The sequence below is a fragment of the Myxine glutinosa genome, chromosome 14 (genome assembly GCF_964187855.1).
Source record: "Myxine glutinosa chromosome 14, kmMyxGlut1.1, whole genome shotgun sequence".
Classification (NCBI taxonomy): Eukaryota; Metazoa; Chordata; class Myxini; order Myxiniformes; family Myxinidae; genus Myxine; species Myxine glutinosa.
In genome coordinates, this window is record NC_136274.1 from 30,781,122 (window position 1) to 30,807,079 (window position 25,958).

The 25,958-nt window shown below is 47.8% G+C and overlaps 2 protein-coding genes across 4 annotated transcripts in view; one reads left to right on the plus strand and one right to left on the minus strand.

The window, feature by feature from the left end:
• LOC137439566 (two pore channel protein 1) overlaps positions 1-329 on the minus strand; it is a 62,414-nt gene extending 62,085 nt beyond the window's left edge. The window contains 1 exon segment of the mRNA XM_078768098.1: positions 121-329. Coding sequence (XP_078624224.1) covers positions 121-259 — 139 coding nt within the window. The 5' untranslated portion in view covers positions 260-329.
• On the plus strand, positions 111-25,855 carry LOC137439567 (dynein regulatory complex protein 10). 3 transcript variants are annotated; one of them, XM_068135444.2, is made up of 8 exons: positions 111-246; positions 6,979-7,033; positions 10,565-10,896; positions 16,456-16,626; positions 16,842-16,931; positions 17,187-17,420; positions 19,211-19,282; positions 24,536-25,855. In XM_068135444.2, the coding sequence occupies exons 3-8, from the start codon at positions 10,585-10,587 to the stop codon at positions 24,824-24,826; spliced, it is 1,170 nt and encodes a 389-aa protein (XP_067991545.2). In that variant the 5' UTR covers positions 111-246; positions 6,979-7,033; positions 10,565-10,584; the 3' UTR covers positions 24,827-25,855. The 3 variants fall into 3 exon arrangements, with proteins under 3 accessions (XP_067991545.2, XP_067991542.2, XP_067991543.2); XM_068135441.2 differs by having other exon boundaries at positions 16,396-16,626; positions 24,536-25,049; XM_068135442.2 differs by lacking the exon at positions 111-246 and adding an exon at positions 988-1,043 and having other exon boundaries at positions 16,396-16,626; positions 24,536-25,049.
• Positions 25,856-25,958: the final 103 nt, after the last annotated feature.

Here is a 25,958-nt window from a genome sequence, read left to right on the forward strand (position 1 = left end):
ACAGGATATGCAATCTCGACACAGAATCATACAAATCTGTACGGAGCACCCATAGACCAATGAGTTTTCAATAACTATTAACAGTCAGTGCGATTGCTAGGCGGAGGTTCGCGGACTCACTCTCAGTCTCAGGACTACAGGCGTCGGTCCGAGTGTCGACACGCCGCCCGGGATCCCATGGTAAACCCGAAGAGACGTCGACATCGTCCACATTCTCTCGTACCGAATCAAGTCCACGAAGCAGGGGTAAGTCAGCCATCGCAGCTGAAAAACACTTTCGCGCACAGATTTTTGGCAAATACTCCTTCTTCTTCTTCTTCTTCTTTACTCGCCTCATGAATCGCGTTTCAACTGCGTTTTGCGGATAAACATGTCTTCAAACAGCTTAACATGTCAAGCAACTTCAGATATTTTGTTCAAATTTCTACTTTAACAATACATTCGTAAGGGATCTCGATTTTATTGAAAAATATTTATACAAGGATTTTACTTCGTCAATACACCGCCCCACAAGCTGGAAACCGAACTAACTCGTAATTGTGTTGAATTCATTTATCAGTTGAAAATTTCTCATTCAATTATATGTATTAGTAATAACTAAGTTTAAAATCCTTTTTGAGGATTGAATGAAATGAACTCATTACACACTTTGTCTTTGTACACCAGAGACTAACGCACGAAACAGGCAGCATAAGCAATATATCTCCGAATAGTTAATTCACGTTCTTTACTTCATTCGATGTTTTTATTTTGAAATTATTGAGTTCTTTTCGCTCTTATAATATTTAGCTGCAATGTTTTTTTTATACCTGTCCGAATTAGTTGTCGTTATACTTCCCCAAATGCAGGCCTTCTGTGAATATCCGACATAAATTATAATGACGCGGGTAATTAAACGAGAAAACCGTCGTATAGTTGGAAATAGTTGTATAGTATTAATTAACCAATGGGAAATGCTTCGTGAACACGTCACGTCGTCACGTGGTTAGGGAAGGCTTGAGGTTCCGCCAGTTGCCGAGCAACGGAATGCGTCGTGCATCTGGGTGAGGCAACAGAGGATGAGTTAATCGCTTTTAACTATTAACAGCACAATGACGTAAATAAATCACTACTTTATGATTTACCGACATTTATTCTCCATATTCTATTTTTTGAGCATGAAGCAAACTCGATTGAATTAAATTAATTCTGAGGATTAAATACGCTGCATTTTCCTTAACTTAACGCCTCCGCTGTTTATACTGTAGTGTACAGTGTTAAATACAGTTTATACGACACCAAACATAATTTAACCCTAACGCTCAAACGAATGAATACTCATTGATTGCTTGTTGTTTAATAATTACAGTGTGGCGGACACAAAAGCCCACTGGCGTGGTGACATCATTCCACGCACGAAGTGGGCGGTGGCCACGCCCGAGGGGTAGGCGTGGCCTCATGATATACACCGGGCGACCAGCCCGGAGGAGTTCAGTGTTACAGTGTAGTCTTACAATAAAGACATTTATATGTTACCGCTTGTCCGCTTCCTCCTTGCTCACAAGCAGCGCGCGTAACGCCGCGCTTTACTGGTGACCCTCGACGTTGGATCTGCCGGAGCGATCCTTCCACACGCGACGCCATCGCCATGGCCGCCTTCGTCAAACTTCCGGAATTTTGGGAGGCTCAGGCCGAAGTCTGGTTCGTCCAGGCCGAAGCCCAATTTCAGCTTCGGCGCCTCACCAACGACGACCTGCGCTACTGCCATGTCGTCGCCTCCCTCGGGCCCGGCACGGCCGCTCGAGTTGTGTCCGTCCTTCGCCACCCACCGGACGGCCACAAGTACGAGGCACTCAAGCGGCTACTCCTAGCCACGTTCGGCCTCACGGACGACGCACGGGCCGATCGCCTCCTGGATCTCCCCGAGCTCGGTGAGACGCGCCCGTCGGTCCGAATGGACCATATGCTGTCACTGTTGGGCGACGAAGCCCCCGGTTCGCTATTCCGGGCGCTTTTCCGTCGCCAACTTCCAGCGCAGGTTCGCCTCGCGTTGGCCGGGACCGGGCTAACGGAACCCCGAGCATTGGCGGCCGAGGCGGACAAGTACTTCGCCGCTTCGGACACGCGGGCGAGCGTTGGCGTGGCCGTCACGGCCTTCGACGCTGATGTTCCACAGCATCATCTTCTACAGCACGCTGATGTTCCACAGCATCATCTTCTACAGCACGCTGATGTTCCACAGCATCATCTTCTACAGCACGCTGTGGTTCAGCAGCATGCTGATACGCACCTCGTGAACGCCGCCACGCCCCGCCCACCGCCGCGGCGAAAACCGCCACCGCGGGGAAACCCATCGACTCCACCGGCCTGGCGGAGCCAGCCGCGCTCCTCCAGCTCCACCACCTGGTGCTGGTTCCACGCCAAGTTCGGCCACGAAGCTCGGCGGTGTCATCCGCCGTGCTCCTTCAACGGGTCGGGAAACGCCCGGGCCGGCGCTCAATTGTGGCGATGAGCGCCGGCCGTGCGAGCAGCCTGCTGTTCATAACGGACACCTTCTCCGGGCGCCGTTACCTGTGCGACACGGGAGCACAGGTGAGTGTCATTCCCGCCGGCACGTCAGACAAGCACGCCGCGGGTGGGGGCCCCGCCCATCCGTACGTACGGAAAACGCTGCCTCTCTCTGCGGTTTGGAGGGCAGGTTTTCCGATGGACGTTCGTCACCGCCGACGTGCCCATGGCACTGCTTGGCGCAGACTTCCTGTGCGCTAATGGGCTCCTGGTCGACGTCAAGCGCAGACGGCTTGTCCAGGCCGAGACGTTCAGCTCGCTCGCATGTGCGTTGCCCAGCTCAACGAGCGGCTTGCCAAGCGGCTTGCCGAACGATTCGGTTCCGGCCACGTTGGTCTGTACGCTTCCGGCAGCGGACGCATTCACCCGCCTCCTCGCCGGCTTCCCGGCCCACCTTCTCGGCGGGGGCCGTCAAGCACGGGGTGGCCCATCACATCCCCACCGTCGGGCCACCGGTCTACGCCCGGGCACGCCGCCTCGAGCCGACGAAGCTGGCGGTGGCAAAAGCGGAGTTCGCTACCCTGGAGCGACTCGGCATCGTTCGGCGCTCAGAGAGCGCTTGGGCGTCGCCGCTGCACATCGTGCCGAAGCCCGGCGGGGGATGGCGACCGTGCGGGGACTATCGCCGTCTCAATGACGCCACGACTCCCGACCGCTACCCCGTCCCCCACATTCAGGACTTTTCCGCCCGTTTGGCGGGCAGGTCCTTCTTCTCGAAGGTGGACCTCATACGCGGCTACCATCAGGTCCCCGTCAGGCCGGAGGACGTCCCGAAGACGGCGGTCATCACGCCATTCGGACTCTTCGAGTTCCTGCGCATGCCCTTCGGTCTGAAGAATGCGGCTCAGGCGTTCCAGCGACTGATGGACAGCGTCCTGCGCGACTTGGATTTTGTCTACGTCTACCTGGACGATATCCTCGTCGCCAGCGCGTCCCGCGAAGAGCACCTACGCCACCTCCGCACGCTCTTCGAACGCCTGGGCCAGCATGGCCTGATTGTGAACCCCGCAAAGTGCCGGTTCGGCGCCGCCACAATCGATTTTCTGGGGCACCGTGTCACCAGGCACGGAGCCGTCCCCCTGCCGGCCAAGGTGGAGGCGGTGAAGGGGTTTCCGCGCCCCCGCACGATCAGAGGGCTGCAGGAGTTCCTGGGCATGGTGAACTTTTACCATCGGTTCCTGCCCCGTATCGCCCAGCTCCTGCGCCCCCTGCACGAAGCTCTCCGAGGTAAGCCGGGCAAAGGCGACGTTACCTGGACCGAGCAGATGGACACGGCGTTCACGGGCGCGAAGCTCGCTTTGGCTAACGCCACCATGCTCGCGCACCCGGCGCCCGATGCACCGATCGCCCTCACCACCGATGCCTCGGACTACGCGGTGGGCGCGGTGCACGAGCAATGGGTGCGTGGAGCTTGGCAACCGCTGGCGTTCTTTAGCCGGCAGCTTCGCCCGCCCGAACGCCGTTACAGTACCTTCGACCGCGAGTTGCTCGGACTTCACTTGGCGGTCAGGCACTTCCGCCATCTGCTCGAGGGCTGGGCGTTCACTGCCTTCGTCGACCACAAGCCGCTGATCTTCGCGATGGGCAAGGTCACCGAGCCGTGGTCGGCCCGGCAGCAGCGTCACCTCTCGGCCGTGTCCGAGTACACGACGGACATCCAGCACGTCGCGGGGAAGGACAACCCGGTTGCGGATTGCCTTTCCCGGGCCGTCGCCCACGCAGTCCACCTCGGCATCGACTATGCCCGGATGGCAGCGGACCAGGCCGCTGACCCCGACGTCCAGGCCTTGCGGACCGCCGTCACGGGCCTCCACGTCACCGAGGTGCCGTTCGACGGCGCGGGCGCGGCCCTCTTGTGCGACGTCTCCCTCGGGCGTCCTCGCCCCATTGTGCCCGCGGGCTGGCAGCGCCAGGTGTTTGACGCCATCCACGGCCTGTCCCACCCGGGCGCGAGGGCCTCCCAAAGGCTGATCGCTGACAAGTTCGTCTGGCATGGCCTCCGGAAGGCCGTCCGCGGCTGGGCCAGGACGTGCCTCGCGTGCCAGCGCGCCAAGGTGCACCGGCACACCCAGGCCCCGTTGGCCCCGTTCACGGTGCCGGAACGCCGGTTTGACCACGTCCACGTGGACCTGGTGGGACCTCTGCCCCCCTCGCGGGGTTTCACCTACGTCCTCACCATGGTGGACCGCACCACCCGGTGGCCGGAGGCCGTGCCCTTGGCGTCGACAACGGCGGCCGATGTCGCGCAGGCTTTCATCGCCAACTGGGTCGCCCGGTTCGGCGCCCCCTCAGACATCTCATCCGACCGCGGCCCCCAGTTCACCTCGGAGCTCTGGGGGGCGGTTGCGCAGGGGCTCGGGGTCCGGCTGCACCGAACCACGGCCTACCACCCCCAGGCTAACGGTCTGTGTGAGCGATTTCACCGCTCATTGAAGGCCGCGCACCGGGCCACCCTCCGCGACGGCGGCTGGGTCGACAGGCTCCCCTGGGTCCTGCTGGGCCTCCGGACGGCGCCCAAGGAGGACCTGCGCGCATCCGCGGCGGAGTTGGTCTTCGGGCAACCGCTGCGGGTGCCGGGCGAGTTCCTCCCCGACTCCACGGTACCATGGTCCGCGGCACAGCAGCGCTCCGCTCTGCAAGAGACCGCCCAGAGGTTCGCCCCGGTGCCAACGGCATGCCACGGGCACCCACCGACGCACGTCGCCCCGGAGCTTCGCACGGCGGAGTACGTCTTCGTCCGCCACGATGCCCATCGGACACCACTGCGGCCCCCGTACGACGGGCCTTTCCGCGTGCTGGAGACCGGGGCGAAGCACTTCACCCTGGACATCGGCGGTACTCCTGACCGCGTTTCGGTAGACCGCCTCAAGCCGGCCCACCTCGATGTGGACCATCCACCGCCAGTGGCCCGACCCCCACGTCGGGGCCGCCCTCCTGCGGGCGGACCCCCGGCACCGCCCAGCCCCGCCGCCACGGCGCCCCCCGGTCCTGCACCCATCCCAGGGGCAGCCAGGGGCATCCCACCTGGTATCCCTGCACCCCGGACGCCGCCGATCGCCAGGGGGCGCTTCGGCCGGGTCATTCGTCTGCCCCGCAAACTGGCCCTCCAGGTGCGCGGGAATTCTGGGGGGGCGCGTGTGGCGGACACAAAAGCCCACTGGCGTGGTGACATCATTCCACGCACGAAGTGGGCGGTGGCCACGCCCGAGGGGTAGGCGTGGCCTCATGATATACACCGGGCGACCAGCCCGGAGGAGTTCAGTGTTACAGTGTAGTCTTACAATAAAGACATTTATATGTTACCGCTTGTCCGCTTCCTCCTTGCTCACAAGCAGCGCGCGTAACGCCGCGCTTTAACAGTACTCTTTTTTTTTTCTTGTACGGTATATAGAGTCGAGGCTCATGGAAGAGCGAGTACGAGTACACTGGACTCATCAGGACGTATCAGACAAGAAAAGGACGGAAACACACAAAATAGGACGCCGAAAGAACATTAAAGAGAGGGGAAAACACCAACAGCAGAGTTGAAGAATAATATAGATGGAGACTTGGACAAACAATGGGGGTAGGAGAGGATGCATGGAGTGGACAATTACATGGATACAGTAGGAAACTCCAAGGAGGAAAAACTGGAAACTTGGAAAGAGATAGCCTTGGGGACAGTTATTAGGTGTTTGTTTTGGAGGGAGGTGATTTGAGATGGTGGCGAACAGCTGTCTTGAAGACCTGGAGGGAACAATGAGATTGTAGAGAATGTGGAATTTGATTCCATAGGTAAAGAGGAATGAATGAGTGGAGGTGAGATACAGTGATCCTGGATTGAAGTAGTCTAACCATAAGGGGATTGCTGTTAGACCATGTGCGCCCTGCAGAAACGTGCCAGGTGACAGTGACAGATTGCATGGAAAGAGCAGAAGGTGCAAGACCAGAAAGGAGGCGGTAGAAGACAGAGAGACCACCGAACTGTCTAAGATGTGAAAGTGATAGGCCCATAGACTCAGATTCAGCACGAGGTAGTCTAATAATCTTGAAGGCCTCTGTTTCCACTGCGCCAAGCCGAGCCAGGTGTGAAGCAGGGGAGCCAGCCCAGAGGGGAGAGCAGTACTCCATCAAGCTGCAGATGAAGGCCTTGTAGGTGGATAAAATTGTCCAGCACTACTTGAAACCCTAGCAATATAATTGATGCTGTATAAAAGTGACCCCATCTCCACAGAGAAATGGTACCTCTACCCCCCGCCCTCCCCCCATAATAAAATATTGCCTAGGATATTGCTTTTGTAAAAAAATACTTTTCATATCGGAGTGGTGATCTGTCCAGGATTGTAAGGCATCTCATGCTAATATGTACTCTTGGGATATGTTTGAAAAACCTTGCAAATGGCCTAAAACCTGTGTAAAAGCACTCACCCACTCTCTCCCTCTCTCCCCCAGGGCAGAGAAGCATTGACCCCATGACATTCACTGGTTTGAAACTCTTCCTGTCGAGGTATTACATGTGGCTCTACATTGAACGGTTTTTAAGTTTACTTCACATATACAGACAAATCTCCTTTATACAGAGTAGAGAAGGGACAGGAAGATGCAGAGATAGCGCACTTACCTGTGAGCTTTCTAGTCTTGGTTATATTCATGACCCGACTATAAACTGTCAGGTTGCTGTTTCGTGAGCAGAGTGCTGGATCACAAAGTACACGGTTCCTCAGATGAACAACACGCTAGGTGACCGGCTACCTACCAGCATTAGTTGTTGGACGTTAAAGATTGCACGGTTTGAAGGACACTAAAAATCTCCTACAATTGAACGTCAGGCCTAGCCAGCGGATTCATAAAATATTTGGTCCAAACTTTCCACTGGGCCCACCCCACAATGAGATGGGATTCATTGGGTCATTAAAGAAGTAGCAGCAGTATAGTAGTCATAGTTTACTTGCAAAGGGCCCATGCCGATGCCCAAAAGGAGATGGACATTGGAGACCCTATTATCTTCAATGTCCATATCCTTGTTGTGTATTGAATTATTTTGGAAACTTTGAGAGAAATGTCCTGAAATTAAATGCCTCAAGAAAGGTAGATCTAATAGGGCTGTCGTACTCCAACCAAAGACTCACACTTGACTCACTTTTTTCACCACTAACATGGCTAAATACTCAACAGGCTCCTTGGCTGGAACCTTCAGCCTCATCTTTCGACACTCGTCTGTCATCTCGATCTCGTAGTTTTGGAGTCATTGTTGTAAAATTAATTGTACACGTTCAATAACATCTCCCCAGAAAGAGGAATTAAACTAAACAGGAAGTAGTTTGCCTACTCTTCGTGAAGGACACCGTGGGATCTTTAACGTCCACCAACGGATTCTGGCAGACAGGATGCCCATTTAACATCCATCCGAGGAACGGCACACATATTTTCCCTACCTGTGAAACACCAGGACGACAGTTTATAGCTGGGTCAGGATTCAAACCCAGGCTAGAGAGCTTAGAGGTGAGTGTGCGCACCTCTAGGTCATCCTGCCAGCCCCCTGATACAATGTGTATATATACAACAACAACAACAACAACAGGCATTTTAAGGCCATTTTCCCTGCAAGAGCGGTGGTTAGCCTTGCAGTCCCCATGACAATCTTCTCCATTTTGCCCTATTTTCTGCATCTCCCCTTGTTAACCCCCTTGCCCGCATTTCTTCTTCCACCACCTTTAGCCAAGTCTTTCTCGGTCTTCCCCGTCCTCTACTTCCTTCTGCATTCATTTCCATAACTCTTCTCAACCAGTCACTTTCATCCTTCCTCAACACATGACCAAACCATCTCAAACTGTTTCTCTTCACAGCATCCATCACAGGCTCTATTCCCATCGTCTTTCGCAATTCATCATTTGTCTTCCTCTCTCTCAATGATACTCCGCACATCCACCGAACCATTCGCATTTCCACCCTTTCCAGCCTTCGTTGCTGCTCTACGTTCATTACGCATGTCTCGCTCCCATAAATCATAACACTTCTCACACATGCAGCATACACCTTTCCCTTCGGCTTCAACGACACGCCCCTCCTCGTCAGCACGCCACTCAGTTCCCGAAACTTCTTCGATGCACATCTCACTCAAGCAACCGTTGCCGAGTCTGATCCACCTTCTCCATTCAGCATGTCTCCAAGGTAACAAAATGTTTTCACACCTTCCAGCTTCACGCCATCTCCAAGATCCACCTCAACATTTCCTCCATCTGCAGCTCCCTCTGTGCACACCTTACACTTGAATGTAGCTGCCACACTGGTTAATGACCCTCTCAAACCACTACATTTTTGATGAACCCACTCAGCGCACATTGTACATTGAATGGAATTCACTCCGCACCCTTCCTGCACACAGCACACGGCCACTTCCCAGTTCTTTCCACCTCACCACATACTTTACCACTTGCCATCACCTTCGTTTTTCCGATATTCACCTTCAGACCTTTTGTCTCCATACATTCCTTCCACTTGTTCATCTTCTCCTTCAGTCCATCCATACTTTCTACAATCAACACTAGATCATCTGCATACAACAACTCCCACGGTAAACCCTCCTTTACGTTCCGAGCCAGCACCTCCATCACAGCGACAAATAGTAGTGGACTTAGTACCGACCCCTGATGCACTCCCACCTTCACCTCAAACTCACCACTGTTCCAGTCCTTCGTCCTTACAGCTGTGCGCTGTGCCTTACAGCTTCATCCTTACAATGTGTATATGTGTATATTGTATATATACATGCATACATCACACACACAGGTGGACATCATACACACAGGTGGAAGAGGTGAAAGTGAGATTGGGAGTGGGCTAATTAGTAGGTTTGTTGTCGAAAATAAACCAGCAATAAAAGAGTGTATCAAATTCACCACATGGAGGGAATATTGATTACGAAAGAAGAAAGATGTATTGGGATCCAAGCAGTGTGATGCTCGTGTGCATTTTGTAGACGTCTCCAAGCTGTACAAGCTGTACATTAAAATCATAGATTTTTTTTTTTTTTTGCATACAGGATCGAGGCTCGTGAAAGAGCGAACATTAATCACACAAAAAATCAAACAGACACATAAAACATATAATAAGGGGAGCAGTAGACAAGATGGGGAGAGAGGGGGAAGCACACAAACACAACATTTGAGAGCAGGGACATCGGGAGATCTGTGGGAGGGAGAGGGCTTGGGCTGTTTTAAAGACCTGGAGGGAGGAGTGGGATGAAGAGAGTGAGGGAGTTTGTTCCAGAGGTGGGAGAAAAGAGGAATGAAGGAGTGAAGGTGAGCAGAGAGTCTTGATTTTGGCAGTTTAACCATAAGACAATGACCAATTTACAATGAACTTTACAATTTTACAATTTACAATGAACCAATTTAACCAATTTACAATGAATCGAAGCAAACTGAATCACAGGTCAGAAACTTGGTGGTGGCTTATCGGTTAAAGTGGTTGGCTTAGGTTCTTAAGATCCTTCGTATATAACACCTGGTGGTTGACTTTCCGAGATCAGAAAATGAGTACCATTTTGCTCGGAAAAGTGAGCCTGTCGAGTATCCTGTGTCGGAGGGCTGACCCGTCCAGGATTGTAACCCCTACGCAATGAAACTGCCTCGGCAGTCTTATTGTGCACCTGATGGTGTGAGGAGGACCGTCCATCCTTCCATCGTCCAATTACAGTTCAAAACTCAGACTTAGTGGCAGAATAGGATGTACAGCTTATGGAAGTTTGACCAGGCAGAAACTTCGGTCTTTCTCCAGAAACTTTCCATCGCACACAGCAAATGCATTCTTCCTCCCGTTGCACTTTAACCTTTTAAACCCTTCCGGAGAGAAGTCTAGACAATGCCAGGCAGCACCACAGAAAGCTCCACTGATTGACTGCCATAACAGTGCCAATTCCTCCTGTCAGTTGGGCCTCGTTAAGAACAGCATCAGGATGCATCACTCTTTATAGGTCATACCAATGTCCTTTTATTTGACGTCATCGTGGCTTTTTTTTGTCTGCCCTTCTATGCAGTTTACACATCTCTCGGTATCATGACTTCTCGGTCATTTCCCGGCCCTACTGGCCGAGCCCGTGGCCACGGCATCAATGCCGAGGATGACCGAGTGGATCGGGGTACCATGTCAAAAGGAAGCCGTCTCGTTCAGCCTGATGTGTCGTACTGCGGGGACATCAAGGAATTTCAATCGCTGGAAGTCAAACGTATCATGGCAGTCATGGATGGGATGCTGGATCGGGTAAGGCTTGCTCTGCATCTGCCTGCCATGTCACAGGAGCTGGAGCCAGGAATCTCACAAGCCCTAGAGGAATACAAGCACCTGGAAGAAACCTGGAGTAAAGGCGAGGTTTGTGCATGACTGACAGATGTGACTTGTGAATGAAATGCAAGAATGCATAAATAAAGATTTAAGTAATGTGGTCGACGTATAAGTAAGAACTTGTGTATGACAATGTGGTGCAATTTTTTGTCTGCCACACCCTCTTCCTTTCCCCTCTCCAACATCCTTACCATCTGTTCTTGCATTCCTATTTCCTCCCCTCATTTACTTCTCTTTTCTTCCCAACTGATTATTCGCCTTTCTTCACTTCCTCGACTCCTCTAAGCACCTTTTTCTACTTTGTTGTCTTCCTCCCTTCCCTTCTTTTTCTCATGTTGTTTTCTCATCTATATCTCCACTATATGTGGGGATCTATAAACAGGAGAGAAACATGGTTCGAATCAGCTTGTATATTATGCATGGAATTTGGTGAAGAATGAAAGAAACAAGATGTCATGCAGAGCACGATACTTGCAAAATCCACCCCTCCCCCCCCCCCCCCCCCCCAAAAAAAAAGTGGCCACGGATACATAAAATTGTCCATTTCATTAACATTAAAATTGACGATCGCAATCAAAACTCGGGTCAATCGGATTAAAATTTATTATTTTTCAGATGAAAATTGATGATAATAGAAGTTTGACCTTGAGTTGACCTTTGACCTTTGGACATCAAAAATAGTTGGTTTCCCATTTCAGTGAGGCACTGTGCAATTGCTGTTTAATTTACAAGTCAATCGGATGAAAAGTGACCATTTTTCAGATCAAAATAGATTTTTATTTTTTTTTGTATACAAGATCGAGGCTCGTGAAAGAGCTAACATTAATCACACAAAAAGTCAACCGACACATAAAACACAAAATAAGGGGAGCGGTAGACAAGATGGGGAGAGAGGGGGAAGAACACAAACACAACATTTGAGAGCACGGACATCGAGAGAAATGTGGGAGGGGGAGGGCTTGGGGGGAGGTGGTGGAGGTATAAAACACATCAACACTGCAAGGACTTCCAGGAAAGAAGTTGGAATTTAAAAAAAAGTGTATCTGGGGTGAATTAGAGGGGGTACAAAAGATCAAGGTTTTGGATGGGGGAAGATAAGAGATGGTGGTGAACAGCTGTTTTAAATACCTGGAGGCAGGAGTGGGATTGAAGAGAGTGAGGGAGTTTGTTCCAGAGGTGGGAGAAAAGGGGAATGAAAGAGTGAAGGTGAGCAGAGAGCCGAGATTTTGGCAGTTTAACCATAACAGGGTTGCTGGCACATCTTGTACGACCTGTAGGAATATTAGGGGGACAGAGCACAGAGAGAGCTGGGGGAGCAAGGCCGGAGAGGAGTCGGTAAAAGACAGAAAGACCACCAACCTGCCTGCGGTGAGTGAGTGAAAGGCCGTCGGAGTTAGCTTCATCGCAGGAGATTCCAATGATTCTGAAAGCTTTGGTTTCAACAGCGTGAAGCCGAGCTTGGTGTGAGGCAGGAGCACCGGCCCAGAGGGGGGAACAGTATTCCATTGAGCTGCCTTGTATGTGCTGAGGAGCTCAGGTGTGCCAAGGAAGGACTTCGCACGATGGAGGATGCCCAGTCGGCGACTGGCTTTGGAGGCCAGCTTGGAAATGTGGTTATCCCAAGAAAGATCATGACAGATAGTGAGACCCAAAAGCTTGAGTGACAGAACTTCTTGGAGAGGATTGTTGAGAAAGTAGATGGGAGGGTTTTCCAGTCGGTCTTTTCGGAGAGACATAGTAAGAGTGTGAGATTTGTCAGGATTGAAAGACATGTTCCACTTTTTCGACCAGTCTGTGATTTTGTCCAGGTCTGCAGAGAGTGAGGAGGCTGCAGACTGCCGATCTGAGGGATGAGGAATGGAGCGGCAGATAGTGGAGTCATCAGCAAAGAGATAGAGAGGATTTTCCAGAGAGTCGGAGAGATCATTGATGAAGACCAGAAATAGCACAGGGCCCAGAACACTACTTTGGGGAACTCCAGCCAGAACAGGAAGGGGAGATGAGAGAAATCCATTCAGGGCCACACGTTGCCTACGACCAGAGAGGAAGTCCGCAAGCCATGAGTGGAGATTTCCATGGATACCATAGGAGGAGAGTTTGGTGAGCAGAGCGGGGTGCCAGACCGTATCAAAGGCACGTGATATGTCAAGGGAGACAGCTCTGATTTCCTGTTTGGCATTGAGGACCTCCATCCATTGTTGAGACAGCATTAATAGCATGTCCAGAGTAGAATGGCCTGGTCTGAATCCAAATTGATGATCAGAGATCAAGCCATTGGAGAAGAGGAAGGATTTGAGATCCGAAGCAATGATGGATTCCATGACTTTGCTGATAATTGGGAACAGGCTGATTGGTCTGTAGTTGCAAGGATCTGTTTTTGCACCTTTTTTGTGTAAAGCGGTAATGTTTGCTGATTTCCAAGATGTTGGCAGATGACCTTGAGCAAAAGAGAGGGTGAAAAGAACAGAGAGAGGGTGAGACAGAGCGGCAGAGCAGGATTTTACGACCCGTGGACTGATGCCGTCTGGTCCAGTTGCAAAATCAGAGTCGAGGTTTGACAAAAACTTCTCCACCTTGTCAGGAGAGAAGGACACAGAGTCCAGGAGCAGTTGGGTTCGACTGGGAAAGGTGGGAACAGAGAGAGATGGGTTTGGGATGGGCTTCTAGATTATTTTTGTAGTCTGACCTTGAGTTGACCTTTGACCGTTTGACCTCAAAAAATAGTTGTTTCCCAATTTAGTGACTCAATATACGAATGCTGTTCAATTTTCAAGTCAATCGGATGAAAAATTACAATTTTAGAAATCTGACCTCAGGATGACATATAACCTTTGACCTCAAAATCAATAGGCTTCTTCCTTATGACCAACTCAACCATTTGGTGAAGTTTGGTGAAGATCTGTTTAAAATTGTGACCTGTAGGCTATTGACAGACAAATGAAAAATCACTCATAGAGTGACACTTGGCAAAAGAGAACAAAGTAGAATGGCACTCCGTAGAGCATCCTTTTGACCTTACAAATAATTGGTGATTGAATTCTGTGACATGATATTCAAATCGTCTTCAAATTTTAAGTTAATCAGATGAAAATTGACAATTTCAGAAATTTCGCCGATGTTGACCTTTTGGCCTATGTTGACCTCAAAAATAGTTCGTGGTGGGTTTCAAAAAGCTGATACGAAAATCCGATTCAAATTTCAAGTCAATCGGATGAAAATTCAGGATTCTAGAAATTTGAAAAGGTTGTTGACCTTTTGGTCACAAGATGGAGGAAGGAGCTGGAGATGCGAAAGGAGCTGCAGATGGAGGACATGTTGAGTTGGATCTTGGAGACGGTGTGAGGCTGGAAGGTGTGAAAACATTTTGCTACCTCGGAGACATGCTGAATGGAGAAGGTGGATCAGACTCGGCAACGGTTGCTCGAGTGAGATGTGCATGGAAGAAGTTTCGGGAACTGAGTGGCGTGCTGATGAGGAGGGGAATGTCGTTGAAGCTGAAGGGAAAGGTGTATGCTGCATGTGTGAGAAGTATTATGATTTATGGGAGCGAGACATGGGTAATGAACGTCGAGCAGCAACGAAGGTTGGAAAGGGTGGAAATGCGAATGGTTCGACGGATGTGCGGAGTATCATTGAGAGAGAGGAAGACAAATTATGAATTGTGGAAGATGATGGGAATAGAGCCTGTGATGGATGCTGTGAAGAGAAACAGGTTGAGATGGTTTGGTCATGTGTTGAGGAAGGATGAAAGTGACTGGTTCAGAAGAGTGATGGAAATGAATGTAGAAGGAAGTAGAGGATGGGGAAGACCGAGAAAGACTTGGCTAAAGATGGTGGAAGAAGAAATGTGGGAAAAGGGGTTAACAAGGAGAGATGCAGAAAATAGGGCAAAATGGAGAAGATTGTCATGGGGCCCGCAAGGCTAACCCCCGCTCTCGCAGGGAAAATGGCCTTAAAATGCCTATTGTTGTTGTTGTTGACCTTTTGGCCTATGTTGACCTTTAGGCATATATTGACCTTTTGGCCTATGTTTATCTCCAAAATAGTTGGTGGTTGAATTCAGTTAGCTGATATGAAAATGCTATTGAAATTTCAAGTAAATCGGATGAAAATTGAGGATTTTAGAAATTTGAAAAGTTTGTTGACCTTTTGGCCTATGTTGACCTTTTGGCTTATGTTGACCTTTTGGCATATGTTGATCTCCAAAATAGTTGGTGGTTGAATTCAGTTTACTGATATTAAAATCCTATTCAAATTGAAAGTAAATCAGCTGAAAATTGAGGATTTTAAAATTTGAAAAAAAAGTGGTTGACGTTTGGCCGATGTTGATCTCAAAAATAGTTGGTGGTTGAATTCAGTTAGCTGATATGAAAATCCTATTCAAATTTTAAGTCAATCAGATGAAAATTGAGGATTTTAGAAATTTGAAAAGGTTTTTGACCTTTTGGTCTATGTTGACCTTTTGGCTTATGTTGACCTTTTGGCCTATCTTGATCTCCAAAATAGTTAGTGGTTGAATTCAGTTTGCTGATATGAAAATCCTATTCAAATTTTGTCAATCAGATGAAAATTGAGGATTTTAGAAATTTGAAAAGGTTGTTGACCTTTTGGTCTATGTTGACCTTTTGGCTTATGTTGACCTTTTGGCCTATCTTGATCTCCAAAATAGTTGGTGGTTGAATTCAGTTTACTGATATTAAAATCCTATTCAAATTGAAAGTAAATCGGCTGAAAATTAATGATTTTAGGAATTTTTTTAAAAAGTGGTTGACCTTTGGCCTATGTTCACCTTTTGACCTCAAAAATATATTTGATTTTGTGGGACCACGAACTCTACCATTTGGTGAAGTTTCATGAAGATCGGTTTAAAATTGTGACCTGTAGGCAAGTAAAAGTGAGCGGACAGACAAACACACACACACACATCTCGTTTTTTCATTTCTGTTCCTCACAATTCTATCTCTCTTTTATTCACAGACACACACACAGACACACACACACACACACACACACACACACACACACACACACACACACACACATTTAATTAATTGTACAGTATCGGTTGTTCCGAAACTTAAATATAAATAATTTAAAGGACTGCTATAAATGATGACACACACACACACACACACACACACACACACACACACACACACACACACACACAGACACACACACAGACACACACACACACACACACATTTAATTAATTGTGCAGTATCGGTTGTTCCGAAACTTAAATATAAATAATTTAAAGGACTGCTATAAATGATGACACACACACACACACACACACACACACACACACACACACACACACACACACACACACACACACACACACACACACACAAACCGGAGTGATCATCATACTTGTCAAAAAAAAAAAATTGCCAAGTAATAACGCACAAGACCAACCAATATACTTGAAAAATCTTCGATTTTGCAAGTAATAATTATGGTGAAAATGAGGAAAAGCTACAAGGATTTTGAAGCCGATACATACAAATCTTTCATTTACAGATTGGCTCAGAAGTTAATGTGGAGTTGGTTCGCTCCTCATTCCGCTCTCTCCTACGGCAGCTTCGTGGGTATATGGGAAGCAGGTCAAAGATCAACATGGAGTCGAGACCAACAGATGCTGGAATGATGGAGCTTCTGACGGCGTTGGAGGCCTTGCGGGATTTGACGCTGGAGAGATTGCTGACCCCACCACAGCAAGAAGAGCTTGATAAAAATACTTTGATCCAGCAGGTGAATGTCGTTGTTGTTATTTTAACTCCAGTATCTTAAAAGTCAAGTGCATTCGAAAGTGGAGCATTCAAGGCGAAGAACTTCCAAAATATCCTTGGAGACCTCATTGCCATCAACCATAACTTGTCATAACGTAAATTCAATGGGTTGTTTTTTTTTTTTCTTCACTGCTTGGCAATCTCCAACTGACGGCAACATGGTTTCGAGTGTCGTAGGTGCAGCCTGCCAATCAACACACCATTGCTGCGATCAGAGAGACCTTGGAGAGCAAGCTGCAAGTTACACAGAGAGAGAAAGAAGAACAGGTGAGGAGGTGGAATGTATGAACGTTTTTGGTATGACTCGACCTAGGTTTGAAGTGCCAGCCTCCCACACTCAAAACGGACGCTCTAACCCTCGAATCATTTACATCCATAACATGAAGCAAAAAAAAATTCAGTACACTGTACTTTGTTCCAGGATTTATATATTTTTTAACTTTGTTCGTTTTTTTTTGTCTCTCACAGGAGCCAGGACTTTGTGCAGACAAAAAAAACTATAGCCTTGTTCCTCTTTCACAGATATTCAATCTGAATGCTGAGGAGCAGCAGCTTGAGGCAGAGTTGCTGACCACCAAGCACATGGCCAAAGAAGAACTGCATCAGCAAATAATCAATGTGGACGAGCAATGTGAGGGTGAGGCACAGGCCAGCAAGGCCAAGCAGGAACTGCTCCAGGAGGAAGTGGAGGAACAAAGGAATCAGCACAGAACACTCATGGCAGAGCATCATGAGAGTGAATTTGCAATGCGAAAAGTACGCACTATTCACGGTCTTGTTGATGTACCGGTACTCATTCATTTACTCACATCGAACCAAATTTCCTGGAGCAACATTCAGCTCACCTACAGTGCATTCAGAAAGTATTCAGACCCCTTCACTTTTTTCACATTTTGTTATGTTGCAGCCTTATGCTGAAATCGTTTAAATTCATTTTTTCCCTCATCAATCTACACTCAATAACCCATAATGACAAAGAGAAAACAGGATTTTAGAAAGTTTTGCAAATTTATTGAAAAGGAAAAACTGAAATATCACATTGACATAAGTATTCAGCCCCTTAACTCAATAATTAGTTGAAGCACCTTTGGCAGCGATTACAGCCTCGAGTCTTCTTGGGTATGACGCGACAAGCTTTGCACACCTGGATTTGGGGATTTTCTGCCATTCTTCTCTGCAGATCCTCTCAAGCTCTGTCAGGTTGGATGGGGACCGTTGGCGGACAGCCATTTTCAGGTCTCTCCAGAGATGTTCGATTGGGTTCAAGTCAGGGCTCTGGCTGGGCCACTCAAGGACCTTCACAGAGTTGTCCCTAAGCCACTCCTGCGTTGTCTTGGCTGTGTGCTTAGGGTCATTGTCCTGTTGGAAGGTGAACCTTCGGCCCAGTCTGAGGTCCTGAGCGCTCTGTTTCAGGTTTTCATTAAGGGTATCTCTGTACTTTGCTCCTTTCATTGTTCCCTCAACCCTGAACAGTCCCCCAGTCCCTGCTGCTGAAAAACACCCCCACAGCATGATGCTGCAACCACCATGCTTCACCATTGGGATGGTATTGGGCAGGTGATGAGCAGTGCCTGGTTTCCTCCAGACATGACGCTTAGAATTGAGGCCAACCAGTTCAATCTTGGTTTCATCAGACCACAGAATCTTGTTTCTCACAGTCTGAGAGTCCTTTAGGTGCTTTTTTGCAAACTCCAAGTGGGCTTTCATGTGTCTTTCACTGAGAAGAGGCTTCCGTCTGGCCACTCTGCCATAAAGCCCAGATCAGTGGAGTGTTGCAGTGATGGTTGTCCTTCTGGAAGTTTCTCCCATCTCCACACAGGATCTCTGGCGCTCAGCCAGAGTGACCATCGGGTTCTTGGTCACCTCTCTTACCAAGGCCCTTCTCCCCCGATTGCTCAGTTTGGCCGGGCGGCCAGCTCTAGGAAGAGTCCTGGTTGTTCCAAACTTCTTCCATTTAAGAATTATGGAGGCCACTGTGCTCCTGGGAACCTTCAATGTAGCAGAGATTTTTTTTGTTGGCTTCCGCAAATCTGTGCCTCAACACAATCCTGTCTCTGAGCTCTGCAGGCAGTTCCTTCGACCTCATGGCTTAGTTTTTGCTCTGATATGCATTGTCAGCTGTGAGACCTTATACAGACATGGTGTGTGCCTTTCCAATCATGTCCAATCAATTGAATTTACCACAGGTGGACTCCAATAAAGGTGTAGAAACATCTCAAATATGATCAAGAGAAATGGGAGGCACCTGAGCTAATTTTCAAGTGTCATAGCAAAGGGTATGAATACTTATGTAAATGTGATATTTCAGTTTTTTATTTTTAATAAATTTGCAAAACTTTCTAAAATCCTGTTTTCTCTTTGTCATTATGGGGTATTGAATGTAGATTTATGAGGGAAAAAATGAATTTAAACGATTTCAGCATAAGGCTGCAACATAACAAAATCTGAAAAAAGTGAAGGGGTCTGAATACTTTCTGAATGCACTGTATACTTGATGGGTTGGATGAAGGTAATATTTTTTAACCTGTGGTGTTTATTTTGTGCAGAAAGTATACAGGATGGAGAAAGAGGTGGAAAACTGGATTGAGAAGTACGATTCAGAAATGGATGAGAAACAGGTACGTACGAACAGGCATTTTGCAACAACAGGCATTTTAAGGCCATTTTCCCGACAAGAGCGGGGGTTAGCGTTGCGGTCCCCATGACAATCTTCTCCATTTTGCCCTATTTTCTGCATCTCCCCTTGTTAACCCCCTTGCCCGCATGTCTTCTTCCACCGTCTTTAGCCAAGTCTTTCTTGGTCTTCCCCGTCCTCTACTTCCTTCTACATTCATTTCCATCACTCTTCTCAACCAGTCACTTTCATCCTTCCTCAACACATGACCAAACCATCTCAAACTGTTTCTCTTCACAGCATCAATCACAGGCTCTATTCCCATCATCTTTCGCAATTCATCATTTGTCTTCCTCTCTCTCAACGATACTCCACACATCCACCGAACCATTCGCATTTCCACCCTTTCCAGCCGTCGTTGCTGCTCTGTTCCATGTCTCGCTCCATTACCCATGTCTCGCTCCCATAAATCATAACACTTCTCAGACATGCAGCATACACCTTTCCCTTCAGCTTCAACGACACTCCCCTCCTCATCAGCACGCCACTCAGTTCCCGAAACTTCTTCCATGCACATCTCACTCTGGCAACCGTTGCCGAGTCTGATCCACCTTCTCCATTCAGCATGTCTTCAAGGTAACAAAATGTTTTCACACCTTCCAGCTTCACGCCGTCTCCAAGATCCAACTCAGCATTTCCTCCATCTGCAGCTCCCTCTGAGCACACCTTACACTTGAATGTAGCTGCCACACTGGTTAATGACCCTCTCAAACCACTACATTTTTGACGAACCCACTCAGCGCACATTGTACATTGAATGGAATTCACTCCGACACCCTTCCCGCACACAGCACACTTCCCAGTTCTTTGCACCTCACCACATGCTTTACCACTTGCCATCACCTTCGTTTTTCTGATATTCACCTTCAGACCTTTTGTCTCCATACATTCCTTCCACTTATTCATCTTTTCCTTCAGTCCATCCATACTTTCCGCAATCAACACCAGATCATCTGCATACAACATCTCCCACGGAAAACCCTCCTTTACGTTCTGAGCCAGCACCTCCATCACAGCTACAAATAGTAGTGGACCTAGTACCGACCCCTGATGCACTCCCACCTTCACCTCAAACTCACCACTGTTCCCGTCCTTCGTCCTTACAGCTGCATGCGCTCTTTTGTACATTGCCATCACTACTCTGATCAACCATTCCTCCACTCCTAACTTCCTCAATGCCTATGTCACGACTTCACGTGGAACCCTATCGAATGCTTTCTCCAGATCAATAAACCCAAGAAACAACTTCTTCTTCTCCATGTACTTCTCCTGCAACTGCCTCATAATAAAAAGCGCGTCTGTCGTTCCTCTTCCTGGCATAAATCCAAACTGCATTTCGTCAATCTTCATTTTCTTCCTTATTCTCCTCTCCAACGCCCTTTCCAATACCTTCATTCCATGCTCCAATAGCTTTATCGCTCGATACGAGCCACAGTCCAGAGGGTCACCTTTCCCTTTGTATAGAGGGACGAGGGTACTCAGTTCCCAATCCACTGGAATGCGGCCTTCTTTCACCACCAGATTGCAGATCTCTGTCATTCTCTTCACACCCCAATTTCCCGCTGCCTTCAACATATCTCCCACAACTCCCATCGGCCCTCCCGCTTTTCTACTCTTTATTGCTTTTATCGCTTTCTCAACTTCCTTCTCGGTTATCTTCTCTGCCGGTCCTAAAACTGGGTTACTCTCTTTGTTGCCATCCCATTCATTCTCTTTATTCAACAGCATTTCCATATATGTCTTCCATCTTCCTTTAATTCCATCTGGGTCCACTACGATTTGTCCCACTTCATCCTTCAAGCAACTCACCCCCATCACATCACACCTCTCTTTCGCTATCTGCTTTGCAATCCTGAATACCGCTCTCTGACCCTCTTCCAAATCCAAGCGTTCTCCGAACATTTTCCTACATGCCTCCTGCGCCTTTTCTACCTCTTTCTTTGCAGCCTTCTTGGCTGCCTTATAACTTTCATGCTCTGCCTTTTCTGCTCCCGTACCCTTCGCCTTCTGCCACTCCTTGAACCTCTTCTATTGAATCACTTCTTGAATTCTTCTTGAATCACTATTTACAAAAGCAAAGCTCGCTGAGCCATCCAATGAGAGTTTTATGCTAATGCAGGTCTTGTTTACACATATTATGTGAAGTAAATAAATTGTGTAGATTACATCATTTCTGGTTCTGATGAATTGCCAGTAACCATTTTGTAAAACTCTACTTGCAGCATCTAACTCATGATGTCCGAATCTCATACACGTTTATGCCCGTGGGTTTCCCACAGGTGCTCATCTAGTCTGTATAATAATGTGCTTGTTCATCCGTCCATCCATGTGTAATGCTTTTTCCACCCATTGGCTCCACATGCTGCAAGGAACCTGAAAAAAATTCATATGGCCACCATCCTGGTTCTATGCAAAGCCAAAGACACCTTCCAAGCTCTCATCTATCTATAATTCCAGTAATCTCTGTGTGTATGTATGTATGTATGTATGTATGTAAGTATGTCTGTGACCGCTGTTTCTCGACAACCACGGGTTCGATATACTTGAAACTTGCCAGGTATATTGCTGGGGACCCGAGGATGTGCCTTTTCAAGGTTTCATATTAATCGGACAAGTAGTTACCGAGCTATGTCCAAAAAACGATTCAACCAATCAGAGAGCAGCGAGCTATCACGTGTGCCGAACGTGCCGAACAGACTCTGCCTCGGACGGCACATTTGAGAGCGTATTCATTTATTTCACGTTGGCAAACGATGTTGCCGCTATGTTGGCGTTAAACTATGTTTTAAAACTAATTAAAACTAATTTGCGATTCTTTCGCTTTCCTGCGCGTTGTGCACGTTATGGCGATTTCTTTACCAAACTCCGCAAGCCGTTCGCTTTGGACCAAACCATTTCATGTAAATAGAGGGGGGGGATTGTCACCGTACTCGCAAGCCGTTCGCTTTGGACCAAACCATTTCATGTAAATAGAGGGGGGGGATTGTCACCGTACTCGCAAGCCGTTCGCTTTGGACCAAACCATTTCATGTAAATAGAGGGGGGGGATATAATTTTAGATATATATATAGTACGGGCATGCCCTAGTCTATCTATAATTCCAGTAATCTCTGTGTGTATGTGTGTGTGTATGTGTGTGTGTATGTGTGTGTGTATGTGTGTTTGTCTGTGACCGCTGTTTCTCGACAACCACGGGTCCGATATACTTGAAACTTGCCAGATATATTGCTGGGGACCTGAGGATGTGCCTTTTCAAGGTTTCATATTAATCGGAGAAGTAGTTACCGAGCTATGTCCAAAAAACGATTCAACCAATCAGAGAGCAGCGAGCTATCACGTGTGCCGAACGTGGCAAACAGACTCTGCCTCGGACGGCACATTTGAGAGCGTATTCATTTATTTCACGTTGGCAAACTATGTTGGCGCTATACTATGTTTTAAAACTAATTAAAACTAATTTGCGATTCATCGTAACTGCGATATGCGACCTTCCGGACAGTCAAATGAGGACGTCACTTCCGGACTTACGGATAGTCATAGTGACGACGTACTGATGCTGAACGTGGCGAGCAGACGCTGCCTCGGACGGCACATTTGAGAGCGTATTCATTTATTTGACGTTGCAATCTGTGTTGATTGTTGTAAGGTACGATCGATTGTAGTACACGTTTATAATAACTCTGCCGATACAGGCCCGATTAACTGCAGCGCCATCCGAGCTGCGGCGTCGGGACGATACATTCATTGTACGGTCACATCACGCACTTACGGGCACGCCCATGGGCCCATGGGCACGCCCATGCATGCATGGGCGAAGACATTTTTTTTTTTTTTTTTGGCAAGGAACGGGCACCCACGTACGGGCACGTCCTAGTGTTTACAATTGCCATACCCTCCCTATAAGTTTTCCCTTTATTATAAAACGACCAAAGTGACTGTTAAAAGGATCATCAAATATGAAAAGGTTGGAGCTGAGAGGTATCACAGGCCTTGTGAAGGCCCCACTAGGTATAGCTCCCAGTCTTCAGTCCTTCGGCTTCAGGCATCACCCTGTGGGCCAGTGCAAATGGAATCTATCCAAGCCATATAACCACAATGTGTTGTATATGCACATAGGTAGTGGGCATGTTTTTGCTTCAAATCCAGGTTGTTTCTTTATTTTCTGAGTGATCGAGACAGTGGTCTGTTGCTTATACGCCGCCGAAATAACTATGGGGCATTGTCTCGAGTAAGGGCTTTTACCGTGGAGCATCCGCGGGTCCTTGCTATTATTTCTGACGATTTTTCTGTTAAACGACTCGACCAGGGACCATAAAACCCGTCATTATAAAAGATCTTTGTTCCAGGAGTTCTGGGAATGTCATGAGCTTGTGAAAGAAAATACCCATCATTATTTATTTTTTAACGACGTGTGTATATATATATATATATATATATATATATATATATATATACATCAGAAAGAAGATAATTGGTTGAGGGTCGTTTATTGGAACAATTAGGCTGCTCATGGTCATTTGAGAGTTGCAATTACACGGGGTTTCTGAATATCTCGTGGGATTGTGAGTTGGACAGGCGACCATGATGGGCCATCACATGATAGGGGAGGGGAAAGAGTTCAATATTCTGCTGTTTCAATGAGGAAACATGTAGTGGTTGATGTGTGAATGCCCTTTTGCTTCTATGAGCGTGGGATTGGGGGGGGAGGGGGGTTAAGGGAGGAAAGAGTTGGGGTTGGAAGGAGTGGGGACAGAGTTGGGAGGGGGGGGGGGGGGGTTGAGCGTTTGAGGACCTTCGGTGTGGTGGGGAGTTGAGGAGTCGTGGTGGGGAGTGGGCAGTGGGGAGGGTTTTAAGGCTTGGAGTGAGGAGGAAATTGAAGCCTTAGGGTTGGGAGGGAGTCACATTTTACATTGCGTTTGAGGACTTTGCCACATTTTACATTGTGCAGATTGTTCCACGAGTCGCTGTTTGTTAGTCACACAATATTATTCTTGCTCTTCTTCATAATAAACATGCCTTTTCATCCACATGTTGTTAGCTACCAATAAGAAAGCGGTAAGTAGAGTTGAACAGCTGCTCTATACATAACGTATCAATATAGCAATCCTTATTCGCATTTCCTCGTCCATCGTTTGTGTTTTTTTGAAGGTTGCTAAATGAAGTTAAACGATTTCAAATTTGTCCATTTGTACGTCAGGAAGAGCTTGAGGTGGAACAGTCAGGGAATGCGCTGGAACAAGCTGAGCTCGCAGAGCTTGAGAAGAGGTTCAAGCGCCTGGAGCGAGAGTACATGCAAGTTCAGGCCGAGCTGCAGCCCATCCGGGAACAACGTCTGCTCGAAGAGGCAGAACTGGAGCGATGGATCCTCGCCACCACTACTATTCAGGCCACCTGGCGGGGTTTCTGTGTAAGAAAAATGCTCAAGAGCTTGAAAAAACAGAAGGTAAAGAAAGGGGGGAAAAGTAAAGGAAAGGGGAAGAAAAAATAAGAGACAAGGAAGTTAGGGTGCTGGCTAAACGGTGTGAGGATATGTGAGAGAGAGAGTGAGAGAGTGAGAGAGAGATAGTTCATGGACCAATACGAGATTTACCATCTTTAGAAGTAAAATGGAGACAAAGTTTTTGACCAAATCTATAGTGTTTAATGTGAAGTTAATATACCATGCTTCTCTGATGTGGGTGGACACATTAAAGTTCACATTTTTCCATGGACATCGTAGTCACATCAATCATTTTCTGTCGAATTGCCTGGGGCAGCATTGCTCAGACCCCACATGCTGCGTTTCGGACAAATATGGACCCATTTAACACCGATTTCCAATATCAGGAAGAGATTAAGAAATCAATGCAAATTCTGGAACATTGTGGGAGCAACACCTTAAAGTTGAGGCAAGATTTAAATGTGCACAATCATGTTAAATGTATTGTCTGGAAGGGTGAACGGTTTGGGGTCAGGTGAGAGGGAAGAGTTTTTACTTTCTCTGGTGGCAGATGGACATCCTACATGATACAAGCATTGGTCCATATATCAAGTTTGCTTGTATGGAAAGAAACATTAAAAACTAGAACGGCACTCGTAGAACACATGGTCTCACCTCTCGCTTTCATTCTGAATAAAACTACCATCGTTAACTGAACACGCTACTTTGCTGGCCCACTGCTATTATGGCCGACGTACCTGTATCATCCATGCACTGTATTGCGTCACAGTTTATTGGCATGGGTTATGAACGTCATAAATTTAATTCTTCACTCGCATCTGCTCATAGATCAGAAATACGAAGTTTCAGATAAAGATTTCAATTCAACCAATTATGGCTGGAATACCACTTCACCCATGGCATCATCGTTATCAACATATGTGCTCCATGGGAGTTGATGACAAATGCCAAGTTTCAATTTTCTTTGTTGAGCAGTTTCAGAGAAAATTATGTCCAATTTATTTCCTTTAATTCAATATGGCTGCCATACCATGTGACCTATGATGTCAGAGCTCGCAATAAAATATTCTCCATGGGGGTCTGATGTTTAAAGTTTCGCATCGATCGGACAAGCGGTTGCAGAGAACCATTTTTAAAGCGAAAATATATAGACGCAGGCACACAGACAGACAGGGGCATT